This window comes from Thunnus thynnus, chromosome 3, assembly GCF_963924715.1.
Source record: "Thunnus thynnus chromosome 3, fThuThy2.1, whole genome shotgun sequence".
NCBI classification, from domain to species: domain Eukaryota; kingdom Metazoa; phylum Chordata; class Actinopteri; order Scombriformes; family Scombridae; genus Thunnus; species Thunnus thynnus.
In genome coordinates this window covers 11,432,191-11,449,970 of record NC_089519.1, presented here as the reverse complement: position 1 = coordinate 11,449,970, position 17,780 = coordinate 11,432,191, and the positions used below count along the sequence as shown (strand labels likewise).

The following is a 17,780-nucleotide window of genomic DNA, read 5'->3' as shown; positions in this document are numbered from 1 at the left end:
TTACAGAGTCAAAGGGCTTAGATGGCAAAGACCAGGGATGAGGCCAGATGTAGAGGGTAAAGGATGCATACACATGCACACACAGAAATCATGCATACGCTATTTCACACACAAACTGTTCTTTTAAAAGACCTCAGTGATGTGCAAATACTGTTGCACAAATCTTTCAACATTTCATACTACTGGTAATCTGCATTTATACTCAACGCTGGGGAGTCTAATTTATACAATGCAACACTTAACTTGGATGTAGCAAGGCGTCACATGACCCATTGGTTTACATTGGAGCTGGTTTGAAGCGTAGAATTGCTGCTTACGGTCAGCGACATCTTTTCTGTTTGGAGCCAGGAACTTCCAAATACGGACTCTGGAATCACGCCCCGCTACTTCAGACTGGACATAACGCGAGATTACATGTTCACAACGTCACATATTCTTTTTGAACGGAGAAAGTACCAGTGTAAAACCGACGGTTTGTAGCATTTATGTTGCTGGACTAGCGAGTTCTTAAAGTCTGTTTATAGTGATTGTGTTAGAGTCAGTCAGCCCTAAAAGTGTTTTGTTTGTCCAGTTTAACCTGCAGGAGTTTCTGAAAGCTTGTGTAACATGTTTTTCTGCCCCAGAGGAAATAAATTCATGACGAGTGAAAACAAGTCCAAAGCATCTTCCAGCATCTCTACTGCAGAAATAGAATATGTCAAGCTGCCAAATACCACTGTCACAGATGATAAGGAGCTCAAAAGGCAAACAGGTAGTCTTATCAATGCTAACAGCTGGAGAAAATAATTAACCTCGAGGCTCCTCCATTGAAATTTTAAGGGGCACTATCAAGCCACCTTGCAACACCCTAAGCTACATATCAAACAACAAAATGTAGCCCCTCTGACATGTGTGTCAAGTTTCATGAGTTTTCAAGCATCCCAACCGCTCAAAAACAGCTGCCCGTTTCATGGCAAATAACGTGTTGCCATGGCAACAGCTTTTGATGAAATTTCAAAAGCTTCACTTATCTAGCACCATCAAGTCTTACAACTTAGCCTAGCTGAGCAAATTTGGGGTGGATCTGGTTAACCTGCTGGGAGTATTAGTAGTAGTAGTAGTAGTAGTAGTAGTAGTAGTAGTAGAAGTAGGTAAAAGTATGAGGCCTCTAACTTCTTGTCGCCAGTAGGTGACGCTATGAATATGATTCAATAATGGCCTGTACATGTCTTCAGACCGGGACTTTTATCGAAAATGTGAAATCTGATCTGACAATGTGGAGTTGAGTTACAACAGTTTTGTGTTGTTTTTTTACATGCCAAAACATCTAATTTGCCACATTGCCTCAGCAGCGTCATTCAATGAAAACTCACAAGCTTCACAATATAGCATCATCATTAAGGCTTTTCTGACCAAATTTGAGGTGGATCTGGTCAACCTGCTAGGCAGAGATCATAAAAGTACAGTACCTGTAACTTCCTGTTGCCAGTAGGTGGTACTATGTCTATGACTCAATAATGACATGTAGATATGTTCAGTCCGGGAGTCAGGCATGAAAAATTTGGGGTGATGTACATTCAGTTTTGACAACATTGCATCACAGAGTTTGTTAAAGTACAACGTCTGAAAATGGCAAAAACTGCACAATATCACTTCCTGTGTCCACTATGTACAACTACTTATATGTCATGTTGCTGTATATTGTGTGTAGACCACATGATGTTAATTTCATGTAAATTGGATGACGTTTGTAACATAATGCTGACTTCCTGTCACCTGACATGCATATGCATTTTCATATCAAGGCAGAAAATTACCACAGCCAAATGGCCAGTGCTGTGGATGCCCAAGAGTGTGGCCGTAACGCCCCTTCTACAACTACCCACATAGCCAGTTTGGCATGCTCTGTTTTGAACTGGCTGTTGTGCCTTGAAGAGAAAGTTGCAGATTCCCGCATTTAGAACTACATGTGATACAGCAAATAAACAAACTCTCTGTCCGCTGGACATCACCAGTAGTGCAAGATTTTTCCCACTCCTGCAAATATATGTTTAACTTTAACATAAACATTAACAGCTAAACCGCATCTTCCATTGTTGCTAACTTTGGAGCTAACGCCTTTCACTTTTCCAGCACCTGGGGAAATAACAGATGTGACTTTTCTTGATCTTGAGAAGCTGCAGCATTTATGAACTGACAGACTGTAGTATGTACTGTACATTTACTGCCAGACTGACAACTTACAGCTAACCTTTTCCTCTGCTCCACTCGCGTTCACCATCACTTTTCTGCCGCTTGCTCTTTCCCGCATTACTACGTAAACATATTACCCAATGCCATATTCCTTAACAGAGCTACGCTACCAATAGTTTCCCAGGCAACGACACAGAGGTTGACTCACGTATGGGAACAAAGCTGCACAGAGTCTCCCAAATGCTGTTGATTTCCAAATGAATGGATATTTGGCAATATTAAAAGTACATTAAAAGTATTTTTTGGCCGGGCGAAAGAGAAACACTGTTCAGTAAAAAAAAAAAGGACAGTCTGTCGGCTGTTACATGACTCGCAGCTCTCATACAAGTCTCTCCTTGAGAAGTTTCTTATCAGTGTGTTTAATCTTTAATGTGTAAGAAAGTGTTTTAAGTCATTTTTGTGACTGCTCCTATGATCTCAGACTCAAATGCTAATAGTTGCATGAGTGTTGAAACTTAATTAATTTTAATCACTCTTGATCATGCCCATTTATAGACTTTATTTTATCATTAAAATATAACAGTGACAATTAATATAATGAATTGCTCACATTTAAAAAAAAATATCAATCAATCATACTGCATTTTGCAAAAAAAGTCAAACATTCAGCAGTGTTTCCCCTAGAACTTTTTTCAGGCCCGGTGGTACGCACTGAAAAAACCCCAAGGAGACGAGGCACTCACATTGCGTCAAGAGTTTCCCAGGCAACGACACAGTGTTTCTGAACAATGCCACACAGAGGCTCCCAAATGCAAATGATTATTGATGTCCAAATGAATAGATATTTGGCGTTATTTTTGGCATTAAATATAAGATTTTTTTGGCCCAGTGGGGCCTCTCGTTGGCCCACCAGGCCTGTACAATTATAGTGGAAACACTGATTCAGTGTACAATTTTAAAAAACTCTGTATTGTTTTTCAATACACTGAATACTAATTGTTGATTGTATACTATTTTATCTTCATACAATGTAATTATCACACTGTTATTGCACAATTGGTTTTGGCCTTGGTGCCCTACATTTTGGCTGCAATTGATCGAAGGCCAAAGTGGCCTTACCCTAAAAATGACTTAATTCCTGGCCTGTCATATATATCAAACACTGCACAAAGGAGTTAAATATCAGTTAAATATACACTGACCAACTTTGAAGTTGCTCTGGCAAAAACTGCACAAAATAATAAGTGATAAGTATAATAATAAGTAAATAAAAATGGCTGACTTCCTGTTGAACTTAGGGTACGATGCTTTTTTTAAAAGTCTGGACATGATACGTGTGCCTACCAAATTTCGTTCATATACATCAAATTTAAAAGGTAGGAGCTTGGACTTTGACAATTTGCAGGGGGCGCTATTGAGCCATTTTGCCACACCCATGCCAAATCAAATATCAAGTTCCGCCACTTCTGACGCATGTGCAAAGTTTTGTGAGTTTTCAAGCACCTTTATCCCCTCAAAAATGCCATTCTTTTGAAAGAAGAAGGAGTAGGAGTAGGAAGAGAAGGACAAGAAGAAGAAGAAGAACACAATAGGGCATTCGCACCACTTGGTGCTTGGGTCCTAATAATAATTTCTTTACGTACAACAGGGCCTTCACACCACTCGCTGATCGGGCCCTAATGAATACATTCCCTGAATACACCAATACAGGCCTGGAAGAGTAATTAAACCTGCAGTGCAGAACTTTTAGCCTACATATAAATGAAAAAATGTTACATTCAAGCTCTCGTCAAACGAGTTCACACAATGCTGATTAAGCCTATCACTGCCAGATAAATCTCTTCACAGTATACAGTTTTTAAATCTCATGACATTCTAGCGCTGGACGTTTGGCCATTAATCATGTAGCTCTTCTAGTCTTTCCAAATGTTATCGGACTGAATGGATTAAAATAAAATACATTTTAGGGCCAGTGGACCCTCAAAACATATCCGTTTTTACCGGTGCTCTCTGTGTGCCTGTCATCAGGATGCGCATGAGAGTGTGCTGCATGCCTGTGTCAGGCTGTATTGAGACCAAATCAGATTTGCAGCGCACCGCTGCACGGTTGAGTGGAGAAAACACTGGACAGGACTAAAAAACCCAGCCCTCTCACCACCAGTCAAGGAGAGAAAATGAACAATTTTGGAAATTACGACTTTGTTTTTCTTCTCATTTACAAACAGACTGCTCCAACCTGGATGGACACCCTCTCTTCTTCCGATAGCTCACTACCTCTTAATTCATAAATTTTGGAAGAAGCCACATTCGTCTGAGTGTACCTCTCCTCCTCTCTTCTTTTTTTATGCACAATAAGTGTCTGAATTGGTCAGAAATGTGACTAAAATGTGTAAAAATATGTATCTGGACTTATCTAACCAATGTTTACTTTCACTGTGTTTTAGAACTATTAATTAGATTGATATTATGGAAATTCAAACTCTTGATTTATTTGATATTAACCAATGTACGTGTATTATTTAGCTATGGTTCGATTGCTAGCATAATGCTTTCTTAATAGATTTAATTACAGATTCAAAAATTAAAGTTTATTGATTTTATTCTGTATTTGATGTGGTTAATCAATATTACAATTTCAATGTAATACTGATAAACCAACATGTCTATCAACACATCAATCTGTTGATGACACTGATGACAGAACGAGTGAGTATTCAATTTGCAAGCGCATAATTTTCAGATATCCGATAGGAATAAAATTATTTCTCTTTAAAGTTGGAGGCCAGTTTTTCTCCACACAAAGTAATTAATTAGTAATCAATGTGTTTCTTCAAAGAGTGCCAAGGATCCTCTTCCTCCAAAAACACGCCTCCTAGCTATAAGAAGTTTTGCAACTCTTTGTCTGCTTCTTCTTCACTAATGCCCTTTTGATTGTTGCTCTTCTTCTGCTTTTCGCCTTGCTGACTACTGCTGCTTCTGCTTCTGCGTTCTGCTTCTGCGTTCCTCTCGGCCGTGCAGCCGAGATGGCCTGGTATTTCTGCATTGTTTTTTTCTATGACTATGAGCTGAGAGCTCTGGAAAGAGACTTAACTAAGAAGCAAAAGACTGCAAAGGTGCCCAAGCCACAAGCCGAGCCATGCCATTTGGCATTTGAATAATCTATTATTTTTATAATCTCCTATTTTTATTGTGTAGATAAACTTTTCAAGACTTTTCCAAGGACCCTTCTGATTAGTTTAGAGCTCCATGCATCCAACTCTGCAGCCTGCCACTGAATGCACTGAGACTGAGACACCTCTCTGCTTTCTGTGTGTCCACTACAGGGCCTCAAGGAAGCTCTTCATCAACAGTCCTTCATTACCAAGGAAACAGTTGGAAAACTATCTATCATGCTTTTGTCTAATCTTAATTAATCAATGGACTAACCTCTAACATCAGCTAAGCTGGCATAATATGATTTCCCTCCTATTTTGGATCCCCATGCTTTAGAGAACACTAGGCTCATGCCTTGGTCATTCTCGCGCAAGGCACCGGGGGTAGCTCTCCAGAGATGACACGCAGGCTATGAGCATGCACATAGGCATTTATGCTCAACATGTTGATCGATGTAGTATTCTCTGAAACACCATGGGGTGTACAAACAAAATATTCTGTGAATAAGCAAGAAGTCAACAAGTGTTACCTGAACAACATCATTATCCAACATGGCACGCTGAGGGAAAATTTATCTGCTTATGGCTATTAAACCTACAAAAGGTGGCGCAAGAGGAGATGGTCTCTCCATCCCTTACATGTCGAGAGACGTCTCGATGCGGAATATAGCCATATTGACGAGAAAATGCACTTGAGCTACTTCTGAGCATGTCCATGTGCAGCAGACATGCTGCACTGTTATAATAGGGTTAAGTAAAGTACTGTTGTAATAAAGTGAAATAAAGTCCTGTTACAATAAAGTGAAATTTAAGTACCGTTATAAGAAAGTTAAAGTAATGTTGTAATAAAGTACTGTTGTAATAAAGTTAAATTAAGTACTGTTATAATGAAATGAATCAAATAGAACCACTGGTGCGGAAGTGTAGTTGCTGTGAACTTGAAACTTACGGTAAACAGAAGGTCGACAACAACAGTTAGCTGTTAGCGGAAAGTTAAACCGTTACCAGTCAGATACAAAAACACAGGCCTCACCTCACCCACTCGCCATCAAGAGTGGTCTGGATGGACGGGCAAGTGTGTGCGACATATGAGTATGAGTTTTTTTCTTTCTGTGTCTGTGAGAAAGAGAGAGCGAAAGAAGCAAAATGCCAAAATGAGTCTCATGTCGGCAGCTCAAAAAAAAATTACGTGACAATTTGTACTCAATGTTCACAATATAGTCATTTACTACATCTCATGTAGAACAAGCCGCGATACATCAAGTATATTTGATATATCACCCACCAGTTGTTGCGGCGCTTGATCGTGCATCTCTGAATCTTTGTTACTAGGCGCATGCTGGAATGGCTGTCCTAGGTCAAACATCGAGAGACAGACAAGCGACAGAAATTACAGTACACAAATGCAATGTTTGGCGGTACATCAGCATTTACTACTGTTGCTAGGGAGCCTACTTTCCTTTACTTCTGCTCTCTTTATAGTTGTTCATTTTGACTGTCTTTACAGCATGTGTTCCCTTTTACTTATTGTCAGAAAGTGACCACACAACAAAATAGCAAAATAACTTTGTAACAACTCTTTTCATGTCGTGATATGCAGAACAAAGTAAACAAAACCCGGAAATGGTAACAGAGAGCATTTGTTGATTTATTCTTATTCACAGAATATTTTGTTTGTATGCTCCCTGGAGTTTCAGAGAATACTGCAATGAACAACACAAGCAGCACCTCTGTGCATGGTCGTAACTTGGGGCCATCTGCGGAGGCCTGCGCCAAGATGTCTTGTGGGAGTACAGAACCAATCACAGTGTTTGTTTATAATAACTTCCAGGTAAAAAAAAACACTCTACGTCATGTACATACAATTTAATGACAGGAGGCAAAAATAAATGTCAGTTCAAGCAAGTAAAGTAGTAAACAAAGAAGCGTATGTAAATAAGTATAAGTATAGGCAGTACGTACTAAAAGTAATTAAAAGTAAGCATAAGTAAGTATAAATGAGTAAAGCAGGCGTCTTCCCACTATGACAGTCTGCCACCTGTTAGTCCAACCGGCGGTGAGATGTTGATGTTAAATTTGATTTATCAAAGACACTAGCAAAGCAACACAGTTCATAAAATAAGCACTGAAACGTCAGATAGGTCGGACCACTGTGTTTAACTATAACTACATCTTAAAACATTCCAGTCACGGCTGAAAATGACAACAGCAGTAAAGAAGTTTGCCGATTTCACAATCTCCGCAGTGCAGATCAACTGCCAGTTGTCTTCCCGGAAGTGTCTGTTGTTGTTAGCGCAACGTCACGGTGATTATATGGAATATAATCATAGCTATAAACAAAGCTAAAAGACGCGATGACGTCATTTTTGGCGCGCGCACACACGCGCCGGGGACACTGCGTCAAGCATAACCTAGCTTAAACTAAACTACCGATACCTTAATAAGTGGACGTGCTGTATATCACATATTTCATGAAACACGAATACACACATAATTCTGGCTAAAACCTTCACATAGCATCATCAGACACTGACATTAGTTAAGATGACTTGGCTCGTGGTGACTAACGGGCATCACAACTCACCACATTGAACAGCTGTGTCACGTTTCTCAGAGCCGTCTATTGGTCCTGGAGGAGGCTCCCTTTCTCCTGTATGAACGGTCGGTTGGCTTTTCGCATTTTCGAATTGGCTGCATCTTGTTTTGAGGTCCTCATTCTCCTTCTTGATCATGGATATTTCAGCCTTCAGCTCGTCGACCATAGTTTCGAAAAGTTTCGTCGTCTCCGCGACAGCACTCCTGAGCATGCTCTCCATGACAGAGGCGTACTTCGTCTGAAAATCGTCCGCCGACATCGTGGTCCGGTTTACCATTCATCCGACTTTCGATACGGTCCACTTTGGACAGAATATTTACTGTCGGGTTATTAACAGCATGGTATTAGGAGCTGACTTAACATGGATTCTTCCCACGAACAGACGCGGTCCCTGCTTTGTGTGACGCACATCGACCGAGCAGAGTATCCGGTGATTACGCTTCTTCTTCGTCGTCGTCTTTTTTTCGTTTTACGGCGGGTGGCCGTAAAACCAGCGTTAAGGTGCATTACCGCCACCCGCTACTGGCGCCTGAACCAGAGTTATCTGTCCCACGAGACCAACACAACAAATAAAAATAAATAAATGAAACAACTATATTTCACTGAACATTAAATTCTTTTGATCAGCCCAGTTTCGTTCAAATAATGAAATAGACTCCGTAACCCGATAATGGCAAATACATTTTTACACCTAGTTCTTCCACTGCAGCGTGTTATTAAGTCTGGTATGTCTTACTCTCAGTCTTGTTAAGATGTTTAGCTGACCTCACTTTGCCCACTTCTGACTGAACTGCATAAAAGTGTCGTCCTGTGTTTGCTGTTTCCCAACTGTGCTGACACTCTTTAATGATGTTTCTTTTGATTATTCCTTTTGCTTCAGATTTACTGAGTGAAATGTCCACGATCTCCTCATGTTTCCGTGTCTGTTTTGCTAATGCATCCAAAATTTCATCGCCATTTATCCCTCTGTGAGCTGGTGTCCACATAAATGTTATCAAAATATTCATATTTTTAAATCTGTACAGAGTTTCATATATCTCATTAAATATATCCTGGCTACTGTGAGATGTAAATGACTGCAATGACATGAATGCAGAACATGAATCTGTACAAATAATCTTTTTATTTTGTAACTCTTCTATTCACTGTAATGCTGTTGCAATTGCCATCATCTTGACTGTGTAAATGGAGAAATTATCTGATGTTCCTCTTTTAACCGTAACTTGTAAGGCTGAGAGCAAAACCTGTGCTCCCTGTATTAGGATCCTTGGAGCCATCTGTATATACTGGGACAATGTTTGATAAAATGTTTGTTACCTATCCTATATGGAGAGCTGAAAACAAATTTTGATTTTACAATTAAATGCTTAAATAAATGATTATATAATAAAATGTTGAAATAAATGAATAAATAAATAATTATATATGCTTAATTGTCACCACAAATATATAAATCACAAATTAAATAAGACATAAATGTATAAATATTAAATTTTTTGTGTATGTATTTATCATGTATACATAATACATTTATATATAATAAAAGTATTATATACACACACACACACACACACACACACACACATACGTATAATTATAAACCCTCCATACTTAGAAACAACAAACTAGTACTTGCATCAGTAATTAATTATCATTAGTTCTGTATGTTCATGTCTTGACCAGGAGAAGCCTTAATCTTTCGCAGAGCACTCATCCAACTGAAATGACGAAAATTGTCCCAACTCACGACCCGTATTTGAGATCACGGAAGTGCGATTGTTTACGGAATCAAGAGGAAATGCGTTTGCTCAAAAGGAAAAAAAAATATTTTCACGTTAGATTACAGCGAAACTATTGAATTGTTTTTGAAATAACAAACTCATCTTCCACAAAGCATAGACTTTATGCATAGTGAATATGGTTATTTTAGGTCTCAGATAATAGCGTTTCTATTTAGAATCTGAAACTCGACATCAAAAATAGTGCAGCAAGCTAACGTTAGTTAGCTAAGGCTGGCATTACAAGCGACTCTGCGGTTTGTTTAACGTGAGTTCTGGTATGACTGTTGTCTGAGTGGTAACTAAACAGCAAACGTGGACCAACAAATATCCCTCTGCAGCCTATTTAAGTACACTGAAAGTCGAGAAAGCGAAACTGACTACCGTTAATTTAGTTTACAGAGACAAACATCAGCTTGCCCACAAGCTGTGAGTCCAGCTAGACGAAGCTGCCTTCTCTTCAGTTTACTGAAAATAAGACTAAGTCCAGAGGTATCACACATTATTGGCATCATGGCCGAGACTATCGTAACGTTTCAGTCCCAACTTTCTGGTGTCATGGAAACGGTATTCAAGGCTGCCATGTATGAGATCACCCGGCTAGTGGAGGACAGTTTTATGGAGGAGGTAACGCGGTGCAGGGAGCAGGTCGAGTCCCTGAAGAGGCGGCTGAAGTGGTCGGAGAGCCGCCGCAAAGAAAGAGAGGGAGATAGGAGGGGGAGATGTGTGGACTGCGGAGGAGTCGGGGTGTCCAGTGAGGAGAAACTAAAAGCGTTACAAACAGGTTAGTCTGGTGCTACTCATCTCTATTGAGCCAATATCAGCTAATATCCCCTATATCAATTAAGTCACATGCGCAACTAAACGAAGATTCAAGACATTTTAGTGTCACATGCACAGCAACACAGCAGATAGCAACATTGAAGAGAGTGAAATTTGGATTCTTCGAGCTCTAGTATCAATTAAAATATATGATAAAATGAGAGAAGAGGAAGATAAGAGAGAAACGAATTAAATATATACAAATATACATTATGCAGCACATTGGTGCACAGGTGCGGTTTTGCACATAAGTGGTAAAAAGGTTAATAGTGTATTGCATATGAGTGATATGGGATCAATACTTGGAATGAAAATGTAAATATTTTCTAGTGGGGAAAAGAGGGTGTGTTTGTGTTTGGTGGGGGGTGAGTAAGTGTGTAGGACAGGAAGAGAGAGAGAGTGTGTGTGTGTTATGTATGTTCACAAAGTCCCAGAGTTTAATGGTCAGATGGCTTGTGGATAGAAGCTGTCTCTGAGCCTGCTGGATCTGGCTCTGATGCTACTATACAGCTTGCCTGATGGTAGCAGTGAAAAGAGTCTGTAGCTGGGGTGGTTGGGATCCTCAATGATTTTTTCAGCTTTCCTCACACTCCTCTGGATGTAGAGGTCCTGCATGGATGACAGTTCAGACCTGATAATGTACTGAGCAGCTTTGATGACGCTGCAGGACTTTGTGGTCCTGCATAGAGCTGCTCCCATACCAGGCTGTGATGCAGCTAGAGAGGACAATCTCAATGGTGCATCTGTAGAAGTTACAGACTATCCTCCTGTCCATGCCAAACCTCCTCAAACATCAGTTTGCTTTATTTTATGAATACACCTCCAGTTCATTTGATAACCTAATGTGACCGCACTCTTTTCAAGTTGGAAAACTAGGAAATCATGCTAGGTGATGCAGTCTGTAGAATAATCCTTTGTAATCACATGAAAGGAAAGTGAAATCTTTTTTAGAAAATAAATTAATATCAGATTACATGTGCAGCTTTAAAGCTTTAAAGTTAACACATAATTAATATATTGATATTAATAATGGACCAAATTACTGTGTGTAATGTGATAGGGGTTGTTACATGGTGTGTAACAGCTTTTAGCTTATTATTTGGGTTTTTTGACTGGTTTAGTCTCACTCTTCACATCAACCTCATCACCAGCAGCAGCAAGCAACTGTTCAGAGAAAAAAAACTGTCATAGACGTGACTGTACATTATCTGACCAGCCACCAAACCACCAAACAGAAGAGAGACAAAGCTAGTGACTAGCTGCTGAACATAGTGGAGCATTTAGCAACTAAAGAGTCAGACATTTCCCTCCAGAATTGGTGGAGAGCAAAACAGAGCTAGAAGGAGAGTGATTATTAGACTTATGTTAGTCAGTCATATGGCCAGGAACACAATTCCAAATGAATTCTTGTGTTTTTCTGTATCTGTTATATATTTGTCAATATGTTCACCATAACAACTTTAAGTGGCCAAAGGTGGCCAAAAAAGTCAATTCAGGTATCTTAAAGTTATACTCCACCAAATATGTATCTCATGATGAGCAGGAAACACTGCCCTCTCGAAGAGGCAGGTGCTGTAACTGCATGCAAACCAAACTGAGATGGAAACAGTATGTGACTGACATGATTGAAATTGTTTTTTTTTTCAGCTATGAAAACTACAAAAAATTAGCATCAAGAAGAACTTCTAGAGTATGATCTCTCTGAGTCATCCTAAACCCAACCACTTCCCCCCTTTTCTGCTACAGAGAGAAGTCTGAAACAAGAGAGTGTGCTGCAAGAAGATATAAACAGCTCCCAGGGCGCTGATGGAGAGACACCCAGTCATGACGTGGAGGCCCACAGTGCCATGAAGGCACCACAGGTAGAGAACAATTTGTTACCATTTAAACTTCAATAAATAGTTTTAAATATTTTAAACATTTGGTAAGCCAGCAGTCTGTAAGCAGGAAGTCTGTAACAGTGTTTTCGTCTTTTTGTGTAACCTTTAAAAGCTATAGCATTATATTAAAACTGCCTGCTGATCTAATGCCAAGCTTATGGTTTCTTTTGAGGTGAGTAGAGATTAATTTCCTGTATTAATGTTGTTTTTCTGATCGTCTGCCAGTCCCAAGGTGTGCAAGGTGAAAAGTTAGATAGACTGCTCAAGGAGGAAGCTCTTCGCATCACGCCAGAAACTAATGAGTCCCAGGAGAGATGGGGAGTCAATTTGGAAGGTCAGTCTCCTCATATTCAGCAAGATACAGATTTCTATCACTAATATCTTGTTAATTTTGTCACATGCAAATATATTGGAAAATTGTAAACAAAATGACACACATACTTATTTTAATATGTTATTTGTGTCATTGTAATACCACCATACCTATTTATCTAGAACTGCTTTAAATTCTTGTTTCATGTTCTCATGCATCAGAAACAGAGACATCAGGCCTGCCGGGGCCCAGCAAACAATTCAGTGACCAGAAGATCCCAAAGTGTCATGTAAACTGGGAAGCTGGCTTTGACCAGAGGCCAGAATCAGGCCAAGATGTCAACTCAGGTGACCCCTCTGAGCCTCTTTTCCAGAACAGGTATGGCATGGAGGACTTGGGTGGCTTTGACAAGACAGGCTATGGAGACGGCAGTATGATAGACATGGCTAACTTGGATGACTTACAAGGATCACCATCCCGCCTTGGCGAAGATCTGAGTTACATGGGCCACTATGAGGGGGATGTAGAAGCACCCGAGGGGGCAGAGGATCAAGCTTTCCAAACAGGTGCCTCAAGAAATAGAAGGGGCACTGTAGGGTCACGTCCAGGTTCACCCTCAAGGACTAACCTTGATGTAACTGGAGAGTTCAGCTGTTTATTGATCAATGAAGAAGGGTATCTGCAGGACCCTAGCATCTTGTACCCGGCACATGTGTCTGGTGATTCAGGTGGCAGATTGAGCTTCCGGGGCCAGGGTATTCGCATGGACCCATCTTTAGACAGCACAGGGGATATGTATGGACCCTCAGATACATACACTGATACTTTAAACTTGGGAGAGAGATTGCAGCATCAGACGGCAGGAAGAGGAGGGAGGAGACATACCTGTAACCAGTGCTCCATGTCCTTCCCTGATTCTGCCTCCCTCAAGGCCCACAAGCAGACACACAAAGGCACAGGGCAAGGGCCACTATACTCCTGCAACCAGTGTGGAAAGACCTTCACTCAAGCCTGTAACCTCAAAGTCCACCAGAGAATTCACTCTGGGCAGGGGCTCCACCTCTGTAGCCATTGCGGTAAAGGTTTCCCTTCATTTTCTGACCTAAAGGGTCACAAGTGCGGCCAAACAGGTGACAAACCTTACTGTTGCACCGTATGCGGGAACAAGTTCAGCCGTCTCTGGAATCTGAAGTTGCATCGGAGAATTCACACACAGGAAAAACCTCACCGGTGCACCATGTGTGATAAGAGCTTCACACGGGCGGACATATTGAAGGTTCACCAGCGTACCCACACAGGGGAAAGACCATACTGCTGCACTGTATGTGGCCTTAGCTTCAAACGCCTGGATCATCTGAAATCACATCAACGCAAACATATGACAGATCTATAAAACTATGGCAGTTAAAGGAAAGAGTACCAGAGATTTTAAGATTGTTTGTGTTATTACGAGGTTTAAAAATGTGAGCCATGGATTTTTTTCATTAAGATCCCAGCAACCCAAAGTTATGTTTTCTGGTCAGATTTTTTGTTTTTTACTTCACCTCAGTTCCAAGCCCTCTGTTTTCTATTCAAGAACTTTTTGTTTGTATAAAAATGTAAGACAAAGATGACGTTAAATAATGAATTTCTCGTGTTTGATAAAATAAGTCTTATTTGTACCCTTGATTCCATTTGCATTTCATGCTGCATATTTAGTCACTGAAACAATTACTCACTTTAAGCAAAATTGAAAAAATCTGAGTAACACTATCCTTGTGATTACATAACAGATTGACAATAAAACTAAAAATGAGTTAATGCTGGATTATTTTTCTCAATCTTTAATGGGGGACTCTACCGTGTCTGTAAATATTGTCTATACATAAAACAATTGAGGCCAAAGTCATGCGTTTAAATCCCTTTTCTGCTGCAAGCTGTTCTTGTGACGGAGAGGGGAGATGGAAAAATATTTTATCAAGAAACTTACTTGAGAATACTTGACTTTTCACTTTTTTTTTCTTTGAATAAACTTTATGAGAAAATTAAATTATGTTCATTAGACTGGATCAGGAATTAATTTTACCTTATGAAGGACATCTAAGGACCCAATGCTTATTTTCTAATAAACTGTATTGCAACTACTGAGGCATTGCATGGTTCTTATCTAATCAATGAACAGATGATATTGGAATAATTCTCCTTGTCTCAAATAAACAAAAGATCAAAAGGAGCTTTTCTATCCACTCAAGGTGATTACAGGACCTACAGTCATTTTCTTTGAGGATCAAAGATGATTGAATGTAATTCAGAAAAGTAAGCATTTAATATGTACAGTAGAGGTCAGCAATTACTTTTAACCATGAGCCAGTTTTCAAGAATTTTCACTGGAGGGTCATTAACTAGTACCATGACAACACATACCCATATGTTTTGTTTATGTCTTTGAATTCATTTAAGAATAAAATTGATTTATAACATTGTTTAGGATTGTATCTGAAGGCAGATTTTTCCCATTAATAAGTGAAGGCTAACAGCTTATTTTAATACTCATTTGGTTAAAAAGTTACTCATACATGAATATATGTTCTGTGTTGCATACTTTATTGGTTATCAACACATAATAAAAAGAGGCCTTTTTCATTCATGGTTGATTGAAAGTTCTGTTGTTGCCTTATAAAAAACACACAATTTCTGTTAGACTGCCACCTATTTGTGTTTGTGAAGGACAAGTCTCTTCAAGTTGTGGAATTGAAACTGTTAGAATTCACACATTAGGATTTCATTTCTGGTAGGTTTATTGGAGTAAATTTCATTAGCATGCAGTGTTTTAACAGCACAGCAGTTGTGATGAAAAGTTGTGATATAAACCATGAAAGTAAAAACTTCTGCTTTCATCAGGGGGCCAAACATATTTGCTGTAGGACTAGATCTGCCTACCACTGATGTACTGTATGTTGGTCAGGGACTGCATTTAAGCAATCTCTCAATCTCTCCTCCTCACTGTAAAAATACACAGGTTGTGAAAGGTGTTTTTTCTTAGGTTTACTTTCATGAGGGGATTTTCTCTTTTTTTCTTTCTTTTATTTTTAAATTAAAGACCCCACACACCCACACCAGTGTTTTTAGTTCATCTTGCTGATAAGACCTCTGCTCAGGTTTAGGTTTGGTAGACCTATGTTGAGAATGAACTATATGTGCCCATAAGGATGATAAAGATGAAAGCTGTCCTGCTATACCAGGTGATGTCAATTACACCAATCGGTTCACACCCACACAGTCCAGAAAATAGGATTAATCAGGCACAATAAGTGAAAACACTTCTGTAGTTCTACCAACAGTGTGTAGGGCCTTTATAGTCTGTAATTAAATTAAACTGTAAAGTCAATCCCATGTGACAAAAGTAAAACAAAGATACTGGAAAATGTCTATATTACGGAAACCAGAGCTGTTTTTAAGCCTTTTGAATTCAGAGTGGTAAAAGCTTGATTTACAATTAAACAACTTTGATGGTGTGTGTGTTACCTCGCACCAAGAGGATCATGGCTTTGAACACCTATAGGGTCTATCTAAGTGGAGTTTGTGAGTTCTTCCCATGCTTGTGTAGGTTTCATCTGGGGCCTGTACTACGAAGCAAGTTCAACTTAGTCTGGCTCTCTTTGGTTGAGCTGGCTTCACAGAGCCTAACATTGGCTGTCCTGTATAACTGGTGTCACGAAGCTGGCTATCAACTAGCTCAGTCAACTCTGGGTTTCCAGCTACAGGCGCGTTCATGTGAAAGAGGCGGGGTTGTTAATTACAAGCGACATCATCAGAACCATGAATGAAGTACCTCATTTGATATGAGATGATGTTGTGTTTTAGGGACAGCAGAAAGGCATATTCAACAAAGTGAAATGTAAACAAGCCTGTAATCATACAACAGAATAAGAAGATATAGATTCACTAGAAATACTTTCCACATATGAAAAGTAGGCTAAGGCTTAATATATAACATACATGTAGGTATTATTATATATGACTTAAGTGTAGAGTGAGTATTTTGTTGCTATTTAGTTGGATGATGAAACCATTCTGAATATGTTACATAAAAAAACCCTTTAAAGTAATTTCAGACTGTTTCTGTTAGTTTTTCTACTTTTCAAGTAGTTAATGGCTGATGAGGTCTATCTGACCCAAATGTTACATTTATAATCATGGGAGCCAATTAACACTGTGTGGATTATTTTTCTAATAAAAGACAAGTGTTCGTTTTTATTTTCTATTATCATCACACATCATCACATGTCTCATGTTATTCTGAGCTACAGTGATAGAATCAGAGTGTTAAATCATCCACACTGTCAGCTATCACTCCAGGGATAAAATAAACGTTGCACAATTAAGTGCAGTTCAATTAGTGCAGCTAAAATCATCATTATGTGTTTAGCGTCATAAAATTTTTCTCTGTTTGTTAGAAGCTCTGTTTTAAAACCAGAGTGGAAATAGAAAGCCTGGAACAATAAAATGTTTCTACTGACCTATAAAAATATATATTGACGCCTTTATTTCCAGTGATCTGATTGGTCAGTGGTCGCAGTGTTGACAGATTGTAATCCAATCCTCTGAAGTTAACCTGCTCCGGAGCAGGTTAGCTGTTCAGCATAAGTTACCATGGCAATGTACTCTGGTAATAAGTGAACCACCATCGTAACCCTGAAACCCAGGGTTCAACCTGAAGTTACCTCACTGACCCCAAATCCTGCTTTGTAGTACAGGCCTCAGCTTCCATCAGATTGCTACACAAAAACATACAATTTACATAGTGGAATACGTCCCACTTCATGAGTTGGGGTCCAAGCACTGCATTGGTTTTACTCTACTCCTAAACAATTAGCATGGGTCAAAATGCCTTTTTTGACATTTGGCCAGAAATTGGATTTAGAAAAATGGGCTATTTCTGCCTCATACAATTTTCTTTTGACCAGTGACCATTGTCCCTTACAAACTATTAAACTTAATAACTGGTAAGTGATACATCTAATACATTCCCTAAGGTTGGCTGGTGGTTCTCATGTTAATAAAGTACGAAGTTAACATATCTGTATA

General features: G+C 39.4%; 1 protein-coding gene across 1 annotated transcript; it reads left to right on the top strand.

Annotated features, from left to right (window-relative positions):
• The first annotated feature begins 9,656 nt into the window (after window positions 1–9,656).
• On the top strand, window positions 9,657–14,742 carry si:ch73-109d9.2 (uncharacterized protein LOC565042 homolog). The gene is made up of 4 exons (XM_067584156.1): window positions 9,657–10,482; window positions 12,267–12,382; window positions 12,626–12,734; window positions 12,935–14,742. Exons 1-4 carry the CDS (start codon window positions 10,212–10,214, stop codon window positions 14,104–14,106), a joined length of 1,668 nt encoding a protein of 555 aa, XP_067440257.1. The 5' UTR covers window positions 9,657–10,211; the 3' UTR covers window positions 14,107–14,742.
• The last annotated feature ends 3,038 nt before the right edge of the window (window positions 14,743–17,780 follow it).